Genomic DNA, 23,292 nt, shown 5'->3' on the forward strand with positions numbered 1-23,292 from the left:
CAAAATGGTCCAGAGGGTGAAGCTTTCAGTCATTTAAATACTCTTATGGTAGTTCAGAAACAATATAGGAGTTTGGTGATCACAGCCTATAGCCTCTATAGGCAGTGACCCAGTCTTAAAGGGACACTGACAGGCCCAATAAGCATAATTATCTATATATATGCATGCACAGGTCTTCTATTGTGTATTAAAAACATATAAGTCTAACTCCTGTCCACCTTATGAACACTGCAAAATGATGTTTTATAACCTGATGTAATCGGTCTTCTTTCTGCCCAAGGGGCAGCGTTTCAGCTTCACTTCTGCTCAGCCAGCCACGCCCCAACTGCCGCTTTGAAGCGCCGCCCAGCTCATCAATATTCACTTCGCTGGGCGGCTTCTGATGTCCCTGACGTTCTCGAGATCCCGCACATGCCCAATAGAAAGCTATGGGCATCGGACTCAATTTCAGCATCTGCGCATGCGCCCGACACCCTCGCTCGCCGGGATCACATCGCGCCTGCGTCCCCTCTGCTTCTTTGAGGCCGATTCAGCCTCTCCGTTCTGCGCCTGCGCCGGGCACTCTTCTGAGCAGCGGGACAGCAGAAGCCGCCCAGCGAAGTGAATATTGATGAGCTGGGCGGCGCTTCAAAACGGCAGTTGGGGCGTGGCTGGCTGGGCAGAAGTGAAGCTGAAACGCCTTCCCTTGGGCAGAAAGAAGACAGATTACATCAGGTTATAAAACATCATTTTGCAGTGTTCATAAAGTGGACAGGAGTTAGACTTATATGTTTTTAATACACAATAGAAGACCTGTGTAGTCATATATATAGATAATTATGCTTATTGGGCCTGTCAGTGTCCCTTTAAGGTGACCTGTTGTTCTACATAATCATTTTCGGCTGGGTTGAGGCTCGATGTTTCAACGTAACTGTTGGCAATCTGAGAATGGGTTTTAGAGTCCTAGTGCTCTCTTCGGTGGTCAGCTACGTGAAAATGTGTGACAAGGGGTCTCTGATTTTAGCTCTGTCAGGGAACAATTGAAAAATGGTTTAAATCTACCACTGGTTGTATCCCAAACATGCTTATTCATTATAAGCTCTATTATACAACATATTGATTTTGTAAATGCCCAATAGTATAGATTTCATTATGACATTTTATGTTTAGACGTATTAATGGTGATAGAACCTGTTCTCTCTGCTGTTTTTATTGTATAATTTTAGCCTCTATGGGACACCTAAAAATGTGGACCTTTTTCCAGCCCTGATTGTTGAGGACCTGGTTCCAGGAAGTCGGCTTGGACCCACCTTAATGTGTCTTCTAGTGACTCAGTTTAAAAGACTCAGAGATGGAGACAGGTAAATATGTTATGTCCCAATGATAGCATTACAACCACTTCTGTCCAATCAAGAAAATGTTTATAAGGCTCCATTCAGACGTCCGTAGTGCATTGCAGATCCGCAAATTGCGGATCTGCAATACACCCGGCCGGCACCCCCATAGAAATGCCTATTCTTGTCCGCAATTGCAGACAAGAATAGGACATGTTCTATTTTTTTCCGGAGCTGCAAAACGGAAGATCGGGGGTGCGCTCTGGAAATGCGGTTGCAGAGAGCACATAGTGTGCTTTCCGCATCCATTCCGTCCACATAGAGAATGAATGGGTCCGCACCCATTCTGCAAAATTGCGGAATGGATGCGGACCCATTTGTGGATATGTGAATGGAGCCTAAGATCCTCTTCTTAAATTTTTCCTTACCAGTATAATTACTATTATACTGCCCCCATGAAGATAAATTTAACTAATATGGTACTGATCGTACTGATCCTTATGTACAGTAATAGAACTACTACAATTCTGCCCCCTATGTCCAAGAATATACTACTATAATAGCCCCCCCCCCCCCCATGGAAAGGAAAGTAACTAATATAATACTGCTCCCTACTTGCAGAAATATAACAATTAGAACATTACAGCTATAGAAAATAATATTACTACTATAAAACTGCCCCCTAAGTGCAAGTATTTAAAGAGGTTGCCAGTTTTCTGATATTGATGACTTGTCTTTAGGATAGGTCATGAATAGAGATGAGCGAATCGAAGTTGACGAAGTGGAATTCAATCCGAATTTCAGGAAAAATTTGATTTGTACCGAATCCGAATTTTCTCACGCTTCGTAGTAACGAATGGCATTTTTTACTAAAATGGCTGCTGCACGTGTTGGGACATGGAGCAAGAAACTGTGGGAACGAGGGATCACCCACAATGCCATGCATGCAGCCGTTCAGCTGCCAGCCCTGTGATGTCACAGCCCTATAAATAGCCTCAGCCATCTTGGATTCAGCCATTTTCCAGTGTACTTAGTGCAGGGAGAGACGTCAGCAGGCGCTAGGGACAGTAGTAGAAAAGACGTAAAAACTTTTATTTTGCTATATAGAAGTTCAGGGAAAGGATAGGGAGGAATCATTCCACAATATTGAAGCAGAACAGGGTTCAATAGGGGCGTTTACAGCCTGGGTAATAGGAACAATCCTATTACACCTTGCTGCACTGACTGCGGATCCAAATTGCCATTATACAGCTCTGTAATTCCAGCAAACCATTCTTGTTATTGGGGTGCAAGTGCTGTTTGATACAGCCATTAGTAGGGTTTATTACAAGTAAATATTTCTACATCCTATTTGCCTTTGTGTGGTGCAGTTATTACAGTTGTGTTCAAAATAATAGCAGTTAGACATCACTATTCTGATCAATCACTGTTTTTGGTAGAAATGATATTTCTACATGGCAAATAATTTACTAGCAGGTGTAGTAGAGTAATAGAAATCCAACAGACCCAACAGTCATGACATGCATGCTGCTGATTCTGTGTAATTGAATCACTAATTGAAAGGGGCATGTTCAAAATAATAGCAGTGTGGAGTTCAATGAGTGAGGTCATTTATTCTTTGAAAAACAGGTCGCAATTTTTGCCCTTATTTAAGGAAGAAAGGCAACAAATGTTGTGCATGCTGGTTACAGTGCATTTCTCTCTGAAATTCTGAGGAAAATGGGTCATTCTAGACATTGTTCAGAAGAATAGTGTACCTTGATTAAAAAGTTGATTGGAGAGGGGAAAACATATAATGAAGTGCAGAAAATGATAGGCTGCTCAGCTAAAATGATTGCAAATGCTTCAAAATGACAACCAAAACCTGAAAGACGTGGAAGAAAGCGAAAAACTACCATTCGAATGGATAGAACAATAGCCAAATGGCAAGGACTCAGCCAACAATCAGCTCCAGGAAGATCAAAGAAGGTCTGAAGTTACCTGTGAGTACTGTTACAATTAGAAGACACCTATGTGAAGCCAAGCTATCTGCAAGATATGAGTGCTGAAGAGGTTAAAGAGACATTTTGTGGACGGATGAAAGTAAGACTGTTCTTTTTGGGTCTAGTGGCCGGAGACCGTTTGTCAGACCACTCCCAAACACTGAATTCAAGCCACAGTACACTGTGAATCATGGTGGTGCAAGCATCATGATATGGGGATGTTTCCCATACTACGGTGTTGGGCCTATTTATCTCATACCAGGGATCATGGATCAGTTTGAAATACATCGGAATACTTGAAGAGGTCATGCTGCCTTATGCTGAAGAGGAAATGCCCTTGAAATGGGTGTTCCAACAAGACAACGACCCTAAACACACCAGTAAACGTGCAGCATCTTGGTTCCAGACTTATAAGATTGACGTTATGGAGTGGCCAGCCCAATCTCCGGATCTTAATCCAATAGAAAACTTGTGGGGTGACATAAAAAATGCAGTTTCTGAGGCAAAACCAAGAAATAGAGAAGAACTGTGGAATGTAGTCCAATCATCCTGGGCTGGAGTACCTGTTCACAGGTGCCAGAAGTCGGTTGACTCCATTCAACACAGATGTACAGCAGTTCTCAGAAACAGCGGTTATACAACTAAATATTAGTTAAATGATTCAAAGGAAAACAAAATCTTCAAACATTTTTCAGGTTATATAGTAAGTATTTGAGTTTGTAAAGAAGAATACAGACACTGCTATTATTTTGAACAGTCTAATATCCACTTTTCTTATTATTATTTTTTTTTTAGAGGAACAACACAAATTTGTATATATTATTCTTCATGTTTTGATTTTGAATAGAATGTGTAGTGTTCCCAATGCATTTGTGTGTATGGAAATAAAAGAAGGATTTTGAGCTTTATTAACTTAAACACAATGCTATTATTTTGAACACAACTGTATGTTCTATAGCATTTTTGTCTTGTATTAGTGGAATAAAAAGGCGCTTATTAGCTGTTGTGTGGTTAAGTGAGAAAATTACAGCCCTTTTTGGTGTGTATTAGTGTCAAAAAAATATATTTTTGCCATTCAGAGGTGCAGTTACAGTCAGGTTCATAAATATTGGGACATCAACACAATTCTAGAATTTTTGGCTCTATACATCACCACAAGGGATTTGAAATGAAACAAACAAGATGTGCTTTAATTTGAGGGTATTTACATCCAAATCAGGTGAACGGTGTAGGAATTACAACAGTTTGCATATGTGCCTCCCACTTGTTAAGGGACCAAAAGTAATGGGACAGAATAATAATCATCACTTTTTAATACTTGGTTGCAAATCTTTTGCAGTCAATTACAGCCTGAAGTCGCATAGACCTCACCAGACGCTGGGTTTAATCCTTGGTGATGCTCTACCAGGCCTCTACTGCAACTGTCTTCAGTTCCTGCTTGTTCTTGGGGCATTTTCGGATGCAGGTCAGGTGATTGACTTGACCATTGCATAACATTCCACTTCTTTCCCTTAAAAAACCTCTTTGGTTGCTTTTGCAGTATACTTTGGGTCATTGTCCATCTGCACTGTGAAGCGCCGTCCAATGAGTTCTGAAGCATTATGAGCAGATAATATCACCCGAAACACTTCAGAATTCATCCTGCTGCTTTTGTCAGCTGTGACATCATCAATAAACACAAGAGAACCAGTTCCATTAGCAGCTATACATGCCCACGCCATGACACTACCACCACCATGCTTCACTGATGAGGTGGTATGCTTAGGATCATGAGCAGTTCCTTTCCTTCTCCATACTCTTCTCTTCCCATCTCTCTGGTACAAGTTGGTCTTGATCTCATCTGTCCATTTGATGTTTTCCAGAACCGTGAAGGCTTTTTAGATGTCATTTGTCTAATCTGGCCGTCCTGTTTTTGAGGCTCACCAATGGTTTACATCTTGTGGTGAACCCTCTGTATTCACTCTGGTGAAGTCTTCTCTTGATTGTTGAATTTGACACACATACACCTACCTCCTGGAGAGTGTTCTTGATCTGGCCAACTGTTGTGAAGGGTGTTTTCTTCACCAGGGAAAGAATTCTTCGGTCATCCACCACAGTTGTTTTCCATGGTCTTCCGGGTCTTTTGGTGTTGCTGAGCTCACCGGTGTGTTCCTTCTTTTTAAGAATGTTCTAAACAGTTGTTATGGCCACGCCTAATGTTTTTGGTATGTTTCTGATGGGTTTGTTTAGTTTTTTCAGCCTAATGATGGCTTGCTTCACTGATAGAGACAGCTCTTTGGATCTCATCTTGAGAGTTGACAGCAACAGATTCCAAATGCAAATAGCACACTTGAAATGAACTCTGGACCTTTTATCTGCTGATTTTAATTGGGATAATGAGGGAATAACACACACCTGGCCATGGAACAGCTGAGAAGCCAATTGTCCCATTACTTTTGGTCTCTTAACAAGTGGGAGGCACATATGCAAACTGTTGTTATTCCTACATCATTCACCTGATTTGGATGTAAATACCCTCAAATCAAAGCTGACAGTCTGCAGTTAAAGCACATATTGTTTGTTTCATTTCAAATCTATTGTGGTAGTGTACAGAGCCAAAAATGTTAGAATTGTTTCGATGTCAAAATATTTATGGACCTGACTGTATATGTTTTAAAGCCCTTTTTGGCGTGTATGGGTGGCAAAAAAATAGCGGTGCAGTTATATGTTCTCAAGCATTTTGTGGAGTGTATAAGTGGGAAAAAAGTAAAGGCCTATTTGCCGTTCAGTGGTGCACTTATATGTTCTGAAGTGCTTTTTTGGCATGTATTAGTGGCACAAAAAAAAGGATTTGCTTTTGTGTGGTGAAGTGAGAAAATTACAGCTCTTTTTGGCAAGTATTAGTGGCAAAAAATATATATTTGCCGTTCAGCGGTTCAGTTATATGTTCTAAAGCCCTTTTTGGCATGTATTAATGGCAAAAAATATATATTTGCCTTTCAGCGGTGCAGTTATATGTTCTAAAGCCTTTTATGCAATGTATAAGTGGAACAAATAAGGGCTTATTTGCCGTTCAGTATGTTCTAAAGCCCTTTTTGGCGTGTATTAGTGGGGGAAAAAGTCTGCAATTTTCTCACTTCACCACACAACGGCTAGTTGTGTGGTGAAGTGAGAAAATTGCTGACTTTTTTTGGGGGGTGTTTTTTTATTTCCTTTTTATTTATTTATTTCATCTAACAGTATGTCAGACAGAGAAGTGCCAGGCCCTGCACAGGGGATTGGCAGAGGCCTAAATGTTTCTGGCGCAGGCACAGGTCGTAGCAGAGTAAGGGGGCGGGGCAGCAGGAGTCGCAGCGAGAGGTGTCATCTAGTGGTCGTGTCTTGACCAGCAACCCAGCGGTTCTTAAATGGTTGACTCGGTCATTCACTTCATCCCAAGTGACATCAGACACCCCCAGCCAAGAGTCGGTGGGTTCATCAGACACAACCCTTAGTTGGCATGGCCCGGGAGCAGGCCCTGTGCTCTCACCTTTTCTCAACCTAACTCTGTCCTCTTCTATTCCCTCAGTCAGACAAGTATTTTATGCTGTGGGCTCAGCTCCACTATACAGCGAGAACAAGCTACTAGAGGACAGTCAGCAGCTACTGGCCAGCCAAGATGTGGAGCAGACATCCCCCGCTTCCTCTGGTAGGCGGGCATGTAGTGATGAGGAGAGTGGCGTGGGAGCTGGCGTTACAAGCGGTCAGGCTCATAACCCAGAGACCATTGAGGAGGACATCAGTGACGTGCAGACAGTACTCGATGATGATGTAGCTGATCGCATTTGGGACTTGGGTGAATTAGGGGCTTCATCATCATCAGGAGAAGAGGGTGGCAGATTGTGCATGAGGCAGCGACCGAGCCAGCAAGTCGCTAGCGTGGCCAGGAGTCAGCAGAGCGGCAGCAGTGGGAGGTCAGGAGCCAAACGTGCCCGGGGTAGACCACCCTCTTCGCAGGAGCCTAACTACCTGGAAAGTAGTGGTGCAGGGGGGTAGACAGAAGCAGTGGTGGTAGCAATCAGTCAGTGCAGAGTGTTGGGGGTAAAATTACCTACTCAGCGGTGTGGCAGTTTTTTGTTAAGCCGCTGGAGGTGAACATGGCCATTTGTAGAATCTGTGGGCAGAAGGTGAAGCGGGGGCGTGTTGGCATCGCGGCCCTGTGTCAGCATATGCACCGTCACCACAAAGTTGCCTGGGAGAACCGTGGCTCCGATGTGGTGGTCCAGCCTGCCGCAGCAACCGCTGCATCACCCAGTGGCTGTTCTGCACCTCGTTTGCCTGGGCGAACGCAGTCACACAGGAGAGGAACTGCTCCGTGTCGTTCATCAAGAAATCGAATCCTGGCTTTCTCCACGACAACTCAAAATCGGAACCATGGTGACCGACAACGGGAAGAACATGGTGTCGGCGCTGCGTCAAGGAGGGCTGAGCCATACACCCTGCATTGCACACGTGTTTAATCTGGTTGTCAAGTGGTTCCTAAAGTCTTCCACCCATCTGAAAGACATACTAAAAATGGCCAGGAAACTTTGCATGCACTTCAGCCACTCGTACACCCCAAAGCACACCCTCCTTGAGCTGCAGCAGCAGAACGGCACCCCCCAACATAGGCTGATATGCAACGTTTCCACCTGTTGGAATTACACCCTCCATTTTGGACCGACTATTCAAGCAGAGAAAGGCCATAAACGATTTCTTGATGATCCAAGAGGACAGGAGTACTCCCCTGTGTAACTCCGATGTGAGCCAGTGGCAGCTCATGCGTGACACCTGCCGTTTGCTCACTCCCTTTGAGAAGGCCACATTATTTGTCAGTCACCAGGACTACGGGATGAACGATGTCATTCTACTGCTTCATGTCCTGGAACAGATGCTGGTAAATGTGGCTGGTTAGGGGACGGGAGACCTGGCGCCTAGATCTTACGGCGACATGAGCCCTATGGGGGCTAAACTGGAGGTGGACATTGGAGCACAACAATGTGTAACGAAATGGGTGGTTTTCCTACACAGGTGACAGGAGAGGAGGAGCAGCCAAAACAGCTACAGGGCGATAAGGAAGACGAGGAAGAGGACCCAGACACACCGTATGCAGTGGAGATGGAGGCAGGGAGTCCCTCCGAGTCACTTGCACAAACGGCCCGATGCATGCTCATTTGCTTGCGTAGTGACAGCCGAACAGTCACCATTCTGCAGAGGGATGACTTCTGGCTCTCCATCTTGTTGGACCCTCGCTACCAGTCCAAAATGGGGTCCTTTTTTTACACCCGCTGAGAGGGAGGACAAACTGAACTACTATAGAGACATCCTATGTAGTCAATTGGCCGCTGTCTATCTGCTCCATCGTCCATCCTCTCGCAGGTCTGACTGGGGGGGCCCTCTCTGCTCAAGTTCCACTGCCATGGCTGCTGGGGAGGGGTGGGTGGCAGGAGCAGTACCAGCTCCATCAGCAGTAGCCGGAGTCTAGAGTCGTTGATGAGCATCTTTCTTCACCCGCCTAGTGAAGAAACTACTCACCAGCAGTAGCAGCAGCTAGACTTGGAACAGGACCTGAACCAGCAGGTTGTGGCATACTTGGACAGCACCCTGCCACCCCACATTGAAGATCCGCTGGACTACTGGGCAGCCAAACTGGATTTATGGCCACAACTGGCAGATTTTGCCCTGGAAAAGCTGTCCTGCCCAGCCAGTAGTGTGGCATCAGAGTGGGTGTTTAGTGCGGCAGGGGGCCATATAAAAAGACAGATCAGAGGAAGGGCAAAATAATCAGTGACATCAACACAAACTTACTGCTGACACCCACTCCACTTTGTCGGGGGGAACTCTACTTGTATAAGCGTTTAATAGAACAGGTTCTGTAGACATCTATGTGGAATCAGCTGACGACTGTGTAAAAGGAGTGCGCTTCTTCTTGATGCTAACATTGACCTGTAAGGCTGAGTTCACACTTGAGTTATTTGGTCAGTTTTTGGCCCCTTAACTGTCCAAATAAGTGAAGTGTGCAGTGATTCTAAGAGCGACGCCTGTCATGTGACTCACTATGCATGTTATTGCAAGGCACAGTGTTCTACACCACTATAAAGGCTCTCTGCAGCCAGTAAATAGCCGTTTCTAACGCGATTCACCACAAATAAATTCAGATCGAACCAAATGTTTTCGTTAAATTCGCGAACTGGACAAATAGACATTTTTTGAAATTCGCTCATCTCTAGTAATGATTATCAGATCAGCAGGTGACTCCTGGCACCTCCACTGATCAGCTGTTTGAAGGGGCTGTAGCCCTCCTCAGTGTTTATCTGCTCACCATCAACATTGTAGTGGTGATGCAGCATAATTGAAACTTGTATGTTCCATTCAATATTTAATTAATATAATACTGCCCCCTGTGTACACAGATATACCTACTATAATTCTGCCCCTATGTACAAGAATATAACTACTGAAATACTGCTCTCTTATGTACAAGAATATATCTACTATAATACTACCTCCTATGTACAAGGATATTTCTACTATAATACTGCCTCCTATGTACAAGAATATAACTACTATAATACTGCCCCTAGGTCCAGGAATATAATTGCTATTATACTGCCCATATGTACAATAATATAACTATTATATTGTTGCTGATAAGAAGAAAGAAAGCATCAGCTCACCCATGTCCTCAGCCAAGATGCTGTGCCCAGATGAAATCTTAAATCCAGCTGAATTTAACATATAAGAAAAAGTAATCCCTCAACGGGTACTTGGATGAATTGTTAAAATCCAAACTTTAATGAAAAAAATGTAAAAACGCACATCACAATTCATATGGAAAAGTAGTATTTGTTTATGTGTTTTAGAAGAAATCCTTACTTACAGCATGTGTAACGACCAGGCCACAGGGGCAACACATGAGGCTACTATGGGCCGTTGGGGGTAGTAGTTCATTTACTCACGGTTAGCAGAGCCTCCCTGGGCCGGCGTACAGTGATGGGGAAGACGGCGCTAAATTTACATATTATAAAACTTTGTTTTTTGCAGAAACTGCTGGATCAAAGTAAGTAACACAATTATATTGTCATATATCGCAATATAACTAATTTCACTAGCCCAAAAAAAAAAAAATCACTTTAGTGGGGTGACAGAAGCCCTTTAAGGTACTTTGGTGGCTGGGCCCCTGTGTTTGTGATGCCAGCACCGTAAGGTGCAAATGTTGAGAGTAGTAGAAAGGATGAGGAGTCAGTTGTAATAAAAACAAAGTTGAACATTTACTGAATCAATGGTCTCAGGACAGTTAGTGCAGTTCATTTATATATTAAAGGTAATAATCCAGATGTTACTTTAGCTGAGATCCTTATAGCAGGTCTGGCAATTGTCAGTTGAGGAGTTTTCTAATGCTGTTACTTTACAGGCAAAGAATGGGTAAATTTGGGTAAAGTCCACTTGCTAGAATTCAGGTACTGAATATAATGTTTTCCTAGTTAACTTGAGCAATTAAATAAGGGTGTTCTCCCTCATGGCAGGCATGCTCTGCTACATTATTTGATGTATTCAGATTCACTATATCACCAAAAGGCATTTAGTGAAAAAGGATAATTCTGTGCACTAATTATCCAGTTGTGTCCAGGTACCTTTTAAATTCCTCCCGGTCACTTGTGCTGGTAAAGTCCCTCGGCTAGACTCGGCTCTAATCTTTACTAGACTTGCTTTATATTCATACTTAGACTTACTGTCTTGTGCTGGGCTGCAGTAAACTCTTGGTTGGTCCTCTCCAGGTTTGATCAGGGCCCAGAGGAAAGAAAGGCAGCTACATTGTGGAACTTGCCTGTTCTCCTCCTCCATCAACTTCCTTCTCCTCCCTCTCTCACTTCAACTAACTACTTCCTCCTACTCTCCTCCTAGGACAGCAAACCCCAAGCTATATATAGTATGAGGCGCCAGCACCACCTAGGGGCTAATAAATGTAAAGACAATTCCAGCCTGATATTATGATAATACAATTCATTAAATCAGACAGCAGCAAAAATTGTAAGTGCCCACATATATCACATAGTGGGACACTGCACATGATCCTATTAGTAAGCATTTATTCTAAAATGCGTAAGCCAACACTACTTTTTCCACATGTGTTTTAAACATTTGTCATTAAAGTTTGGATTTTAACAGTCCATTCAAAGTACTCGTTGAGGAATTACTTTTTCTCATATACTATGTACAAGAATAGAATCATTTTCACATCTCAGTAAGATTTTTATTTTATTTTTGAGCTTGAAGTCCTTCACTTTTTGGATTTCAACTCCTCAATGTGCTTCCTGCAGATTCTGGTATAGTAACCCGGGTGTCTTCACTCCAGCTCAACTCACCCAGATAAAGCAGACATCGCTAGCTCGGATCCTCTGTGATAATGGGGACAACATTCGGCATGTGCAGAAAGATGTTTTCCATGTAGCCTCCTTCCCCCAAGGCATGCAGAAATGTGAGGATATCCCGGGAATAGATTTACGTTTCTGGCAGGAATGCTGTGACGGTGAGTAGGATGTGGTTGATATTTTCATGGCTCATAGTTGTGTTCTAACAGAGCTGGTGATGCTCAGAGACTGGTCATAAGTATATAAGCAAGAGAAGAGCATAGGTTATTGTGACACTTTATTCATGGCCTGTCCCCCTCTTGTTTCTATGTGAACGCAGGGTGTGGAAATAAAGGTCAATTTGATGCTTTTAATCTACCATTCCGAAGCCGAAGGAACAAGCAGTTCAGTTACTCTGAAGACAATCCCCACAGATTCAGTGCAGAGGAGTCTAGGTGAGTTATACTTCCCTATTGAGCTACTTTTATTTCGACAATGAATAAAGTTCTGATACAGTCCCCACAATGCCCCAACAATGTTTCTTTGCAGAGAAGATGGCCTCTTAATAAGCTGATCCAGGGTACTGTCAAATATACTGATATCTTCATTCAGATTTTGTGTAGCTGACTGTATAGCATCTAGAATTTCCTCATTTGTACCTGGACTTGTAGGTTTTGAGAAGGAGGTGAGAGGACATCAGAAGAAAATTATTATCATCATACTGATTACATTCTTTACCTTTATTACAGACTAAAGGATCTTGCTGATGACTATTCTGCAGAAGATCATGTGCCCAGGCTCGAGAGTGCCATCTCCACTCTACAGAACAAGGTGATGAGAACTATTAAGAATATTAACTTACTATGGAATGATTGTCGTACATAGTCAGTGACGTCTTGAAATCTGGAAATATTTCAGGATATGAACAATTGCCCCATGAAAATGGCCAATAAAGTTAGTTTCACACATGCGTCAATGAAATCTGGCAGGATGCCCCAGCAGAGAACATCCTACCAAGTTCTTCAGATTGGCATAACCAGATAGTGCCACCTGCCTGCTGGAGCCTGTTGATTTTAATGGAATGCGGCACGGCAAAAACTGTTTAGTGCGGCAATACTTATCCAGCCAAATGCCAGCTGATATGTCGAGGAGTAGCAAGATCCCATTATAGTCAATGGGATCCAGAGGGCTGGATTTCTCTGATGCATGTGTGAAAGTAGCCTAACATAAAACAATAGGAATTCATCAGGGCCCCATCTCACATTGTAACATAACTAAACTTAGATTAACTAAAGATGCCCATACAGATTCAGTAGCTGTCGGCTGACTGCTATCCCCCCATTTTGTACACATACATGCTCAGTTTAATCGAGCATGAACCGTATGTGTTTTCAGGGAGAGAGGAGAAAGCTGCTGCCAGTCACAGGAGAACTAAAAGATCAGGCAAAAGATCCTTCTCTTCTCTGACATCATCTGCCTGGGGAGAGTCGGTAGCTCCCCATACACATTAGAATGTTCCCAGTCCCTCTAAAAATGGAGGGTTCGGACAACAATGAACTAATGTGTATAGGGACATTACGTTAAAGGTGTCACAGTGTACGGTAAAGTGGCAAACCTTATAACTGCTTCCTGAAATCATAATGCTATGGCGTTCAAGGGGCTCATGCTAGTGTGCTCTTGATTTTGACAGATCCCATATGACAAAAGTCTCTAGCTGGTGCCAAGAAAGGTCTGCTTGCTCTGGAATATCACACCCTCTTTGTGTGTGGAATAGGTGGTGTGGTGGTCCCTCCTCAGTCAAGTGTCCCTGCCTCAGAAAACACTGATTAAAATGATCTAGTTAAAAGGGTTTTCCAAGACTGTACAACTGAAGACCTATTCTGAGTAGGATAGGTCATCAGTATTAAAGTCTCAGAAAACCCATTTAATTAGATACTGTTAAAATTGGGCTAGCCGTTCTATGGTCACCATATCATAGAGGGAATAAGATGGGCAATAAGACCCATGCATGGTCTCCTTGACCAATGTCCTATAGTCCTGCTCTCACGTTGTAGTAAATTGTCACTTTGTCAAAGTGTCCCCACTGTAAACCATAATGTGGGAGTGTCACCACTAAGGCCACATGGAGATAGACAGACAGTACATCGTTCTGCATCTCCAATGTGGAAAGCAATGGCAAACAGCGGTAAAGAAAGTTCAGGTCTAGTGTGTATCATGTGGGGTCATCTTCCACCACAAAATCTCAGTGCTGGGTACTTATACTGGTTCAGGAGTCAGCTTGTTTCTACTGAGTAAAAAAAATTGTAGCTGGCTTAGCTATATACAGCTGCCTTTCTTTGGCATCAGCTGAAGCATTCTCATGAAGTGACATGGGGCCTTTCGGAAAAACATGTCCTACAGTACTACTAATTACTAGAGTTGAGCGAACACCTGGATGTTCGGGTTCGAGAAGTTCGGCCGAACATCCCGGAAATGTTCGGGTTCGGGATCCGAACCCGATCCGAACTTCGTCCCGAACCCGAACCCCATTGAAGTCAATGGGGACCCGAACTTTTCGGCACTAAAAAGGCTGTAAAACAGCCCAGGAAAGAGCTAGAGGGCTGCAAAAGGCAGCAACATGTAGGTAAATCCCCTGCAAACAAATGTGGATAGGGAAATGAATTAAATTAAAAATTAAATAAATAAAAATTAACCAAAATCAATTGGAGAGAGGTTCCATAGCAGAGAATCTGGCTTCCCGTCACCCACCACTGGAACAGTCCATTCTCAGATATTTAGGCCCCGGCACCCAGGCAGAGGAGAGAGGTCCCGTAACAGAGAATCTGTCTTCATGTCAGCAGAGAATTAGTCTGCATGTCATAGCAGAGAATGAGGCTTCACGTCAGCCACCACTGCAACAGTCCATTGGCATATATTTAGGCCCAGCACCCAGGCAGAGGAGGGAGGTCCCGTAACAGAGAATCTGTCTTCATGTCAGCAGAGAATTAGTCTGCATGTCATAGCAGAGAATGAGGCTTCACGTCAGCCACCACTGCAACAGTCCATTGGCATATATTTAGGCCCAGCACACACACAGGCAGAGGAGAGAGGTCCCGTAACAGAGAATCTGGCTTCATGTCAGCAGAGAATCAGTCTGCATGTCATAGCAGAGAATGAGGCTTCACGTCAGCCACCACTGCAACAGTCCATTGGCATATATTTAGGCCCAGCACACACACAGGCAGAGGAGAGAGGTCCCGTAACAGAGGATCTGGCTTCATGTCAGCAGAGAATCAGTCTGCATGTCATAGCAGAGAATCAGGCTTCACGTCAGCCACCACTGCAACAGTCCATTGTCATAAATTTAGGCCCAGCACCCAGGCAGAGGAGAGAGGTCCCGTAACAGACAATCTGGCTTCATGTCAGCAGAGAATTAGTCTGCATGTCATAGCAGAGAATGAGGCTTCACGTCAGCCACCACTGCAACAGTCCATTGGCATATATTTAGGCCTAGCACACAGGCAGAGGAGAGAGGTCCCGTAACAGACAATCTGGCTTCATGTCAGCAGAGAATTAGTCTGCATGTCATAGCAGAGAATGAGGCTTCACGTCACCCACCACTGCAACAGTCCATTGGCATATATTTAGGCCTAGCACACAGGCAGAGCAGAGAGGTCCCGTAACAGACAATCTGGCTTCATGACAGCAGAGAATCAGTCTGCATGTCATAGCAGAGAATGAGGCTTCACGTCACCCACCACTGCAACAGTCCATTGGCATATATTTAGGCCTAGCACACAGGCAGAGCAGAGAGGTCCCGTAACAGACGATCTGGCTTCATGTCAGCAGAGAATCAGTCTGCATGTCATAGCAGAGAATGAGGCTTCACGTCAGCCACCACTGCAACAGTCCATTGGCATATATTTAGGCCCAGCACCCAGGCAGAGGAGGGAGGTCCCGTAACAGAGAATCTGTCTTCATGTCAGCAGAGAATTAGTCTGCATGTCATAGCAGAGAATGAGGCTTCACGTCAGCCACCACTGCAACAGTCCATTGGCATATATTTAGGCCCAGCACACACACAGGCAGAGGAGAGAGGTCCCGTAACAGAGAATCTGTCTTCATGTCAGCAGAGAATTAGTCTGCATGTCATAGCAGAGAATCAGGCTTCACGTCACCCACCACTGCAACAGTCCATTGGCATATATTTAGGCCCAGCACCCAGGCAGAGGAGGGAGGTCCCGTAACAGAGAATCTGTCTTCATGTCAGCAGAGAATTAGTCTGCATGTCATAGCAGAGAATGAGGCTTCACGTCAGCCACCACTGCAACAGTCCATTGGCATATATTTAGGCCCAGCACACACACAGGCAGAGGAGAGAGGTCCCGTAACAGAGAATCTGTCTTCATGTCAGCAGAGAATTAGTCTGCATGTCATAGCAGAGAATGAGGCTTCACGTCAGCCACCACTGCAACAGTCCATTGGCATATATTTAGGCCCAGCACACACACAGGCAGAGGAGAGAGGTCCCGTAACAGACAATCTGGCTTCATGTCAGCAGAGAATTAGTCTGCATGTCATAGCAGAGAATGAGGCTTCACGTCACCCACCACTGCAACAGTCCATTGGCATATATTTAGGCCCAGCACCCAGGCAGAGGAGGGAGGTCCCGTAACAGAGAATCTGTCTTCATGTCAGCAGAGAATTAGTCTGCATGTCATAGCAGAGAATGAGGCTTCACGTCACCCACCACTGCAACAGTCCATTGGCATATATTTAGGCCTAGCACACAGGCAGAGCAGAGAGGTCCCGTAACAGACAATCTGGCTTCATGACAGCAGAGAATCAGTCTGCATGTCATAGCAGAGAATGAGGCTTCACGTCACCCACCACTGCAACAGTCCATTGTCATAAATTTAGGCCCAGCACCCAGGCAGAGGAGAGAGGTCCCGTAACAGACAATCTGGCTTCATGTCAGCAGAGAATTAGTCTGCATGTCATAGCAGAGAATCAGGCTTCATGTCAGCCACCACTGCAACAGTCCATTGGCATATATTTAGGCCTAGCACACAGGCAGAGGAGAGGTTCATTCAACTTTGGGTAGCATCGCAATATAATGGTAAAATGAAAATAAAAATAGGATTGAATGAGGAAGTGCCCTGGAGTCCAATAATATATGGTTATGGGGAGGTAGTTAATGTCTAATCTGGACAAGGGACGGACAGGTCCTGTGGGATCCATGCCTGGTTCATTTTTATGAACGTCAGCTTGTCCACATTGGCTGTAGACAGGCGGCTGCGTTTGTCTGTAATGACGCCCCCTGCCGTGCTGAATACACGTTCAGACAAAACGCTGGCTGCCGGGCAGGCCAGCACCTCCAAGGCATAAAAGGCTAGCTCTGGCCACGTGGACAATTTAGAGACCCAGAAGTTGAATGGGGCCGAACCATCAGTCAGTACGTGGAGGGGTGTGCACACGTACTGTTCCACCATGTTAGTGAAATGTTGCCTCCTGCTAACACGTTGCGTATCAGGTGGTGGTGCAGTTAGCTGTGGCGTGTTGACAAAAGTTTTCCACATCTCTGCCATGCTAACCCTGCCCTCAGAGGAGCTGGCCGTGACACAGCTGCCTTGGCGACCTCTTGCTCCTCCTCTGCCTTGGCCTTGGGCTTCCACTTGTTCCCCTGTGACATTTGGGAATGCTCTCAGTAGCGCGTCTACCAACGTGCGCTTGTACTCGCGCATCTTCCTATCACGCTCCAGTGCAGGAAGTAAGGTGGGCACATTGTCTTTGTAGCGTGGATCCAGCAGGGTGGCAACCCAGTAGTCCGCACAGGTTAAAATGTGGGCAACTCTGCTGTCGTTGCGCAGGCACTGCAGCATGTAGTCGCTCATGTGTGCCAGGCTGCCCAGGGATAAGGACAAGCTGTCCTCTGTGGGAGGCGTATCGTCATCGTCCTGCCTTTCCCCCCAGCCACGCACCAGTGATGGACCCGAGCTGCGTTGGGTGCCACCCCGCTGTGACCATGCTTCATCCTCATCCTCCTCCACCTCCTCCTCATCCTCGTCCTCCTCGTCCTCCAGTAGTGGGCCCTGGCTGGCCACATTTGTACCTGGCCTCTGCTGTTGCCAAAAACCTCCCTCTGAGTCACTTCGAAGAGACTGGCCTGAAAGTGCTAAAAATGACCCCTCTTCCTCCTCCTCCTCCTCCTCCTCCTGGGCCACCTCCTCTTCCATCATCGCCCTAAGTGTTTTCTCAAGGAGACATAGAAGTGGTATTGTAACGCTGATAACGGTGTCATCGCCACTGGCCATGTTGGTGGAGTACTCGAAACAGCGCAACAGGGCACACAGGTCTCGCATGGAGGCCCAGTCATTGGTGGTGAAGTGGTGCTGTTCTGTAGTGCGACTGACCCGTGCGTGCTGCAGCTGAAACTCCACTATGGCCTGCTGCTGCTCGCACAGTCTGTCCAGCATGTGCAAGGTGGAGTTCCACCTGGTGGGCACGTCGCATATGAGGCGGTGAGCAGGAAGGCCGAAGTTACGCTGTAGCGCAGACAGGCGAGCAGCAGCAGGATGTGAACGCCGGAAGCGCGAACAGACGGCCCGCACTTTATGCAGCAGCTCTGACATGTCGGGGTAGTTGTGAATGAACTTCTGCACCACCAAATTCAGCACATGCGCCAAGCAAGGGATGTGCGTCAAATTGGCTAGTCCCAGAGCTGCAACGAGATTTCGCCCATTATCACACACCACCAGGCCGGGCTTGAGGCTCACCGGCAGCAACCACTCGTCGGTCTGTTGTTCTATACCCCGCCACAACTCCTGTGCGGTGTGGGGCCTGTCCCCCAAACATATGAGTTTCAGAATGGCCTGCTGACGTTTACCCCGGGCTGTGCTGAAGTTGGTGGTGAAGGTGTGTGGCTGACTGGATGAGCAGGTGGAAGAAGAGGAGGAGGAAGCCGAGAAGGAGGAGGTGGCAACAGGAGGCAAAGAATGTTGCCCTGCGATCCTTGGCGGCGGAAGGACGTGCGCCAAACAGCTCTCCGCCTGGGGCCCAGCTGCCACTACATTTACCCAGTGTGCAGTTAGGGAGATATAGCGTCCCTGGCCGTGCTTACTGGTCCACGTATCTGTGGTTAGGTGGACCTTGCCACAGATGGCGTTGCGCAGTGCACACTTGATTTTATCGGATACTTGGTTGTGCAGGGAAGGCACGGCTCTCTTGGAGAAGTAGTGCCGGCTGGGAACAACATACTGTGGGACAGCAAGCGACATGAGCTGTTTGAAGCTGTCTGTGTCCACCAGCCTAAATGACAGCATTTCATAGGCCAGTAGTTTAGAAATGCTGGCATTCAGGGCCAGGGATCGAGGGTGGCTAGGTGGGAATTTACGCTTTCTATCAAATGTTTGTGAGATGGAGAGCTGAACGCTGGCGTGTGACATGGTTGAGACGCTTGGTGACGGAGGTGGTGGTGGTGGTGTTGGTGGTACATCCCCTGTTTGCTGGGCGGCAGGTGCCAACGTTCCTCCAGAGGCGGAGGAAGAGGCCGAGGCGGCAGCAGCAGAATAGGCCGAGGCGGCAGCAGCAGAAGAGGTAGCAGGGGGAGCCTGAGTGACTTCCTTGGTTTTAAGGTGTTTACTCCACTGCAGTTCATGCTTTGCATGCAGGTGCCTGGTCATGCAGGTTGTGCTCAGGTTCAGAACGTTAATGCCTCGCTTCAGGCTCTGATGGCACAGCGTGCAAACCACTCGGGTCTTGTCGTCAGCACATTGTTTGAAGAAGTGCCATGCCAGGGAACTCCTTGAAGCTGCCTTTGGGGTGCTCGGTCCCAGATGGCGGCGGTCAGTAGCAGGCGGAGTCTCTTGGCGGCGGGTGTTCTGCTTTTGCCCACTGCTCCCTCTTTTGCTACGCTGTTGGCTCGGTCTCACCACTGCCTCTTCCTCCGAACTGTGAAAGTCAGTGGCACGACCTTCATTCCATGTGGGGTCTAGGACCTCATCGTCCCCTGCATCGTCTTCCACCCAGTCTTGATCCCTGACCTCCTGTTCAGTCTGCACACTGCAGAAAGACGCAGCAGTTGGCACCTGTGTTTCGTCATCATCAGAGACATGCTGAGGTGGTATTCCCATGTCCTCATCATCAGGAAACATAAGTGGTTGTGCGTCAGTGCATTCTATGTCTTTCACCGCTGGGGAAGGGCTAGGTGGATGCCCTTGGGAAACCCTGCCAGCGGAGTCTTCAAACAGCATAAGAGACTGCTGCATAACTTGAGGCTGAGACAGTTTCCCTGGTATGCATGGGGGTGATGTGACAGACTGATGGGGTTGGTTTTCAGGCGCCATCTGTGCGCTTTCTGCAGAAGACTGGGTGGGAGATAATGTGAACGTGCTGGATCCACTGTCGGCCACCCAATTGACTAATGCCTGTACCTGCTCAGGCCTTACCATCCTTAGAACGGCATTGGGCCCCACCATATATCGCTGTAAATTCTGGCGGCTACTGGGACCTGAGGTAGTTGGTACACTAGGACGTGTGGATGTGGCAGAACGGCCACGTCCTCTCCCAGCACCAGAGGGTCCACTAACACCACCACGACCATGTCCACGTCCGCGTCCCTTACTAGATGTTTTTCTCATTGTTATGGTTCACCACAACAACAAATATATTATTTGGCCCAATGTATTGTATTCAAATTCAGCGGGATATAAATTTGAGGCCTAGTATTTAGGCGCTGGGTGACCGGTATGGATTTAGTGACAGAATTAGACTTGGAAATGCACAGAAGCGTGTGTGTGAAGTTATTCTGAATGACCCTATGTGCACCTTGAATATTATATACCCTTTAGGGATAGATTTCAAATAGCTCTGATATAGCAGAAACCACTAAATTATGAAATTGCTAAATTGGGAATTGTATTTCAACCCAGAACAAGAAATGTGCTTGAACGGACACTAAATAACTCGCCCAGCTACAGCACTAAGGACAGATTTAGCGGGATATAAATTTGAGGCCTAGTATTTAGGCGCTGGGTGACAGGTATGGGTTTAGTGACAGAATTAGATTTGGAAATGCACAGTAGCGGGTGTGTGAAGTTATTCTGAATGACCCTATGTGCACCTTGAATATTATATACCCTTTTAGGGATAGATTTCAAATAGCTCTGATATAGCAGAAACCACTAAATTATGAAATTGCTAAATTGGGAATTGTATTTCAACCCAGAACAAGAAATGTGCTTGAACGGACACTAAATAACTCGCCCAGCTACAGCACTAGGGACAGATTTAGCTGGATATAAATTTGAGGCCTAGTATTTAGGCGCTGGGTGACCGGTATGGATTTAGTGACAGAATTAGACTTGGAAATGCACAGAAGCGGTGTGTGTGAAGTTATTCTGAATGACCCTATGTGCACCTTGAATATTATATACCCTTTTAGGGATAGATTTCAAATAGCTCTGATATAGCAGAAACCACTAAATTATGAAATTGCTAAATTGGGAATTGTATTTCAACCCAGAACAAGAAATGTGCTTGAACGGACACTAAATAACTCGCCCAGCTACAGCACTAAGGACAGATTTAGCGGGATATAAATTTGAGGCCTAGTATTTAGGCGCTGGGTGACAGGTATGGGTTTAGTGCCAGAATTAGACTTGGAAATACACAGTAGCGGGTGTGTGTGAAGTTATTCTGAATGACCCAATGTGCACCTTGAATATTATATACCCTTTTAGGGATAGATTTCAAATAGCTCTGATATAGCAGAAACCACTAAATTATGAAATTGCTAAATTGGGAATTGTATTTCAACCCAGAACAAGAAATGTGCTTGAACGGACACTAAATAACTCGCCCAGCTACAGCACTAAGGACAGATTTAGCGGGATATAAATTTGAGACCTAGTATTTAGGCGCTTGGTGACAGGTATGGGTTTAGTGCCAGAATTAGACTTGGAAATACACAGTAGCGGGTGTGTGTGAAGTTATTCTGAATGACCCAATGTGCACCTTGAATATTATATACCCTTTTAGGGATAGATTTCAAATAGCTCTGATATAGCAGAAACCACTAAATTATGAAATTGCTAAATTGGGAATTGTATTTCAACCCAGAACAAGAAATGTGCTTGAACGGACACTAAATAACTCGCCCAGCTACAGCACTAAGGACAGATTTAGCGGGATATAAATTTGAGGCCTAGTATTTAGGCGCTGGGTGACAGGTATGGGTTTAGTGCCAGAATTAGACTTGGAAATACACAGTAGCGGGTGTGTGTGAAGTTATTCTGAATGACCCAATGTGCACCTTGAATATTATATACCCTTTTAGGGATAGATTTCAAATAGCTCTGATATAGCAGAAACCACTAAATTATGAAATTGCTAAATTGGGAATTGTATTTCAACCCAGAACAAGAAATGTGCTTGAACGGACACTAAATAACTCGCCCAGCTACAGCACTAAGGACAGATTTAGCGGGATATAAATTTGAGGCCTAGTATTTAGGCGCTGGGTGACAGGTATGGGTTTAGTGCCAGAATTAGACTTGGAAATACACAGTAGCGGGTGTGTGTGAAGTTATTCTGAATGACCCAATGTGCACCTTGAATATTATATACCCTTTTAGGGATAGATTTCAAATAGCTCTGATATAGCAGAAACCACTAAATTATGAAATTGCTAAATTGGGAATTGTATTTCAACCCAGAACAAGAAATGTGCTTGAACGGACACTAAATAACTCGCCCAGCTACAGCACTAAGGACAGATTTAGCGGGATATAAATTTGAGGCCTAGTATTTAGGCGCTGGGTGACAGGTATGGGTTTAGTGCCAGAATTAGACTTGGAAATACACAGTAGCGGGTGTGTGTGAAGTTATTCTGAATGACCCAATGTGCACCTTGAATATTATATACCCTTTTAGGGATAGATTTCAATAGCTCTGATATAGCAGAAACCACTAAATTATGAAATTGCTAAATTGGGAATTGTATTTCAACCCAGAACAAGAAATGTGCTTGAACGGACACTAAATAACTCGCCCAGCTACAGCACTAAGGACAGATTTAGCGGGATATAAATTTGAGGCCTAGTATTTAGGCGCTGGGTGACAGGTATGGGTTTAGTGCCAGAATTAGACTTGGAAATACACAGTAGCGGGTGTGTGTGAAGTTATTCTGAATGACCCAATGTGCACCTTGAATATTATATACCCTTTTAGGGATAGATTTCAAATAGCTCTGATATAGCAGAAACCACTAAATTATGAAATTGCTAAATTGGGAATTGTATTTCAACCCAGAACAAGAAATGTGCTTGAACGGACACTAAATAACTCGCCCAGCTACAGCACTAGGGACAGATTTAGCTGGATATAAATTTGAGGCCTAGTATTTAGGCGCTGGGTGACAGGTATGGGTTTAGTGACAGAATTAGACTTGGAAATACACAGTAGCGGGTGTGTGTGAAGTTATTCTGAATGACCCAATGTGCACCTTGAATATTATATACCCTTTTAGGGATAGATTTCAAATAGCTCTGATATAGCAGAAACCACTAAATTATGAAATTGCTAAATTGGGAATTGTATTTCAACCCAGAACAAGAAATGTGCTTGAACGGACACTAAATAACTCGCCCAGCTACAGCACTAGGGACAGAT

General features: G+C 45.2%; 2 protein-coding genes across 2 annotated transcripts in view; both read left to right on the plus strand.

The window, feature by feature from the left end:
- Positions 1-12,528, plus strand: part of LOC122942136 (peroxidasin homolog) — a 68,919-nt gene extending 56,391 nt beyond the window's left edge. The window contains exons 16-19 of the mRNA XM_044299632.1: positions 1,206-1,340; positions 11,614-11,822; positions 11,984-12,098; positions 12,393-12,528. Of these exons, the coding sequence (XP_044155567.1) occupies positions 1,206-1,340; positions 11,614-11,822; positions 11,984-12,098; positions 12,393-12,528 (595 nt within the window). The remainder of the gene's footprint in view (positions 1-1,205; positions 1,341-11,613; positions 11,823-11,983; positions 12,099-12,392) is intronic.
- Positions 12,529-13,815: 1,287 nt separating this feature from the next.
- The window catches only part of KCNQ2 (potassium voltage-gated channel subfamily Q member 2), a 106,251-nt gene continuing 96,774 nt past the window's right edge, over positions 13,816-23,292 (plus strand). The window contains exon 1 of the mRNA XM_044299633.1: positions 13,816-13,895. Coding sequence (XP_044155568.1) covers positions 13,816-13,895 — 80 coding nt within the window. The remainder of the gene's footprint in view (positions 13,896-23,292) is intronic.

The sequence above is a fragment of the Bufo gargarizans genome, chromosome 6 (genome assembly GCF_014858855.1).
Source record: "Bufo gargarizans isolate SCDJY-AF-19 chromosome 6, ASM1485885v1, whole genome shotgun sequence".
In the NCBI taxonomy this organism is placed as follows: domain Eukaryota; kingdom Metazoa; phylum Chordata; class Amphibia; order Anura; family Bufonidae; genus Bufo; species Bufo gargarizans.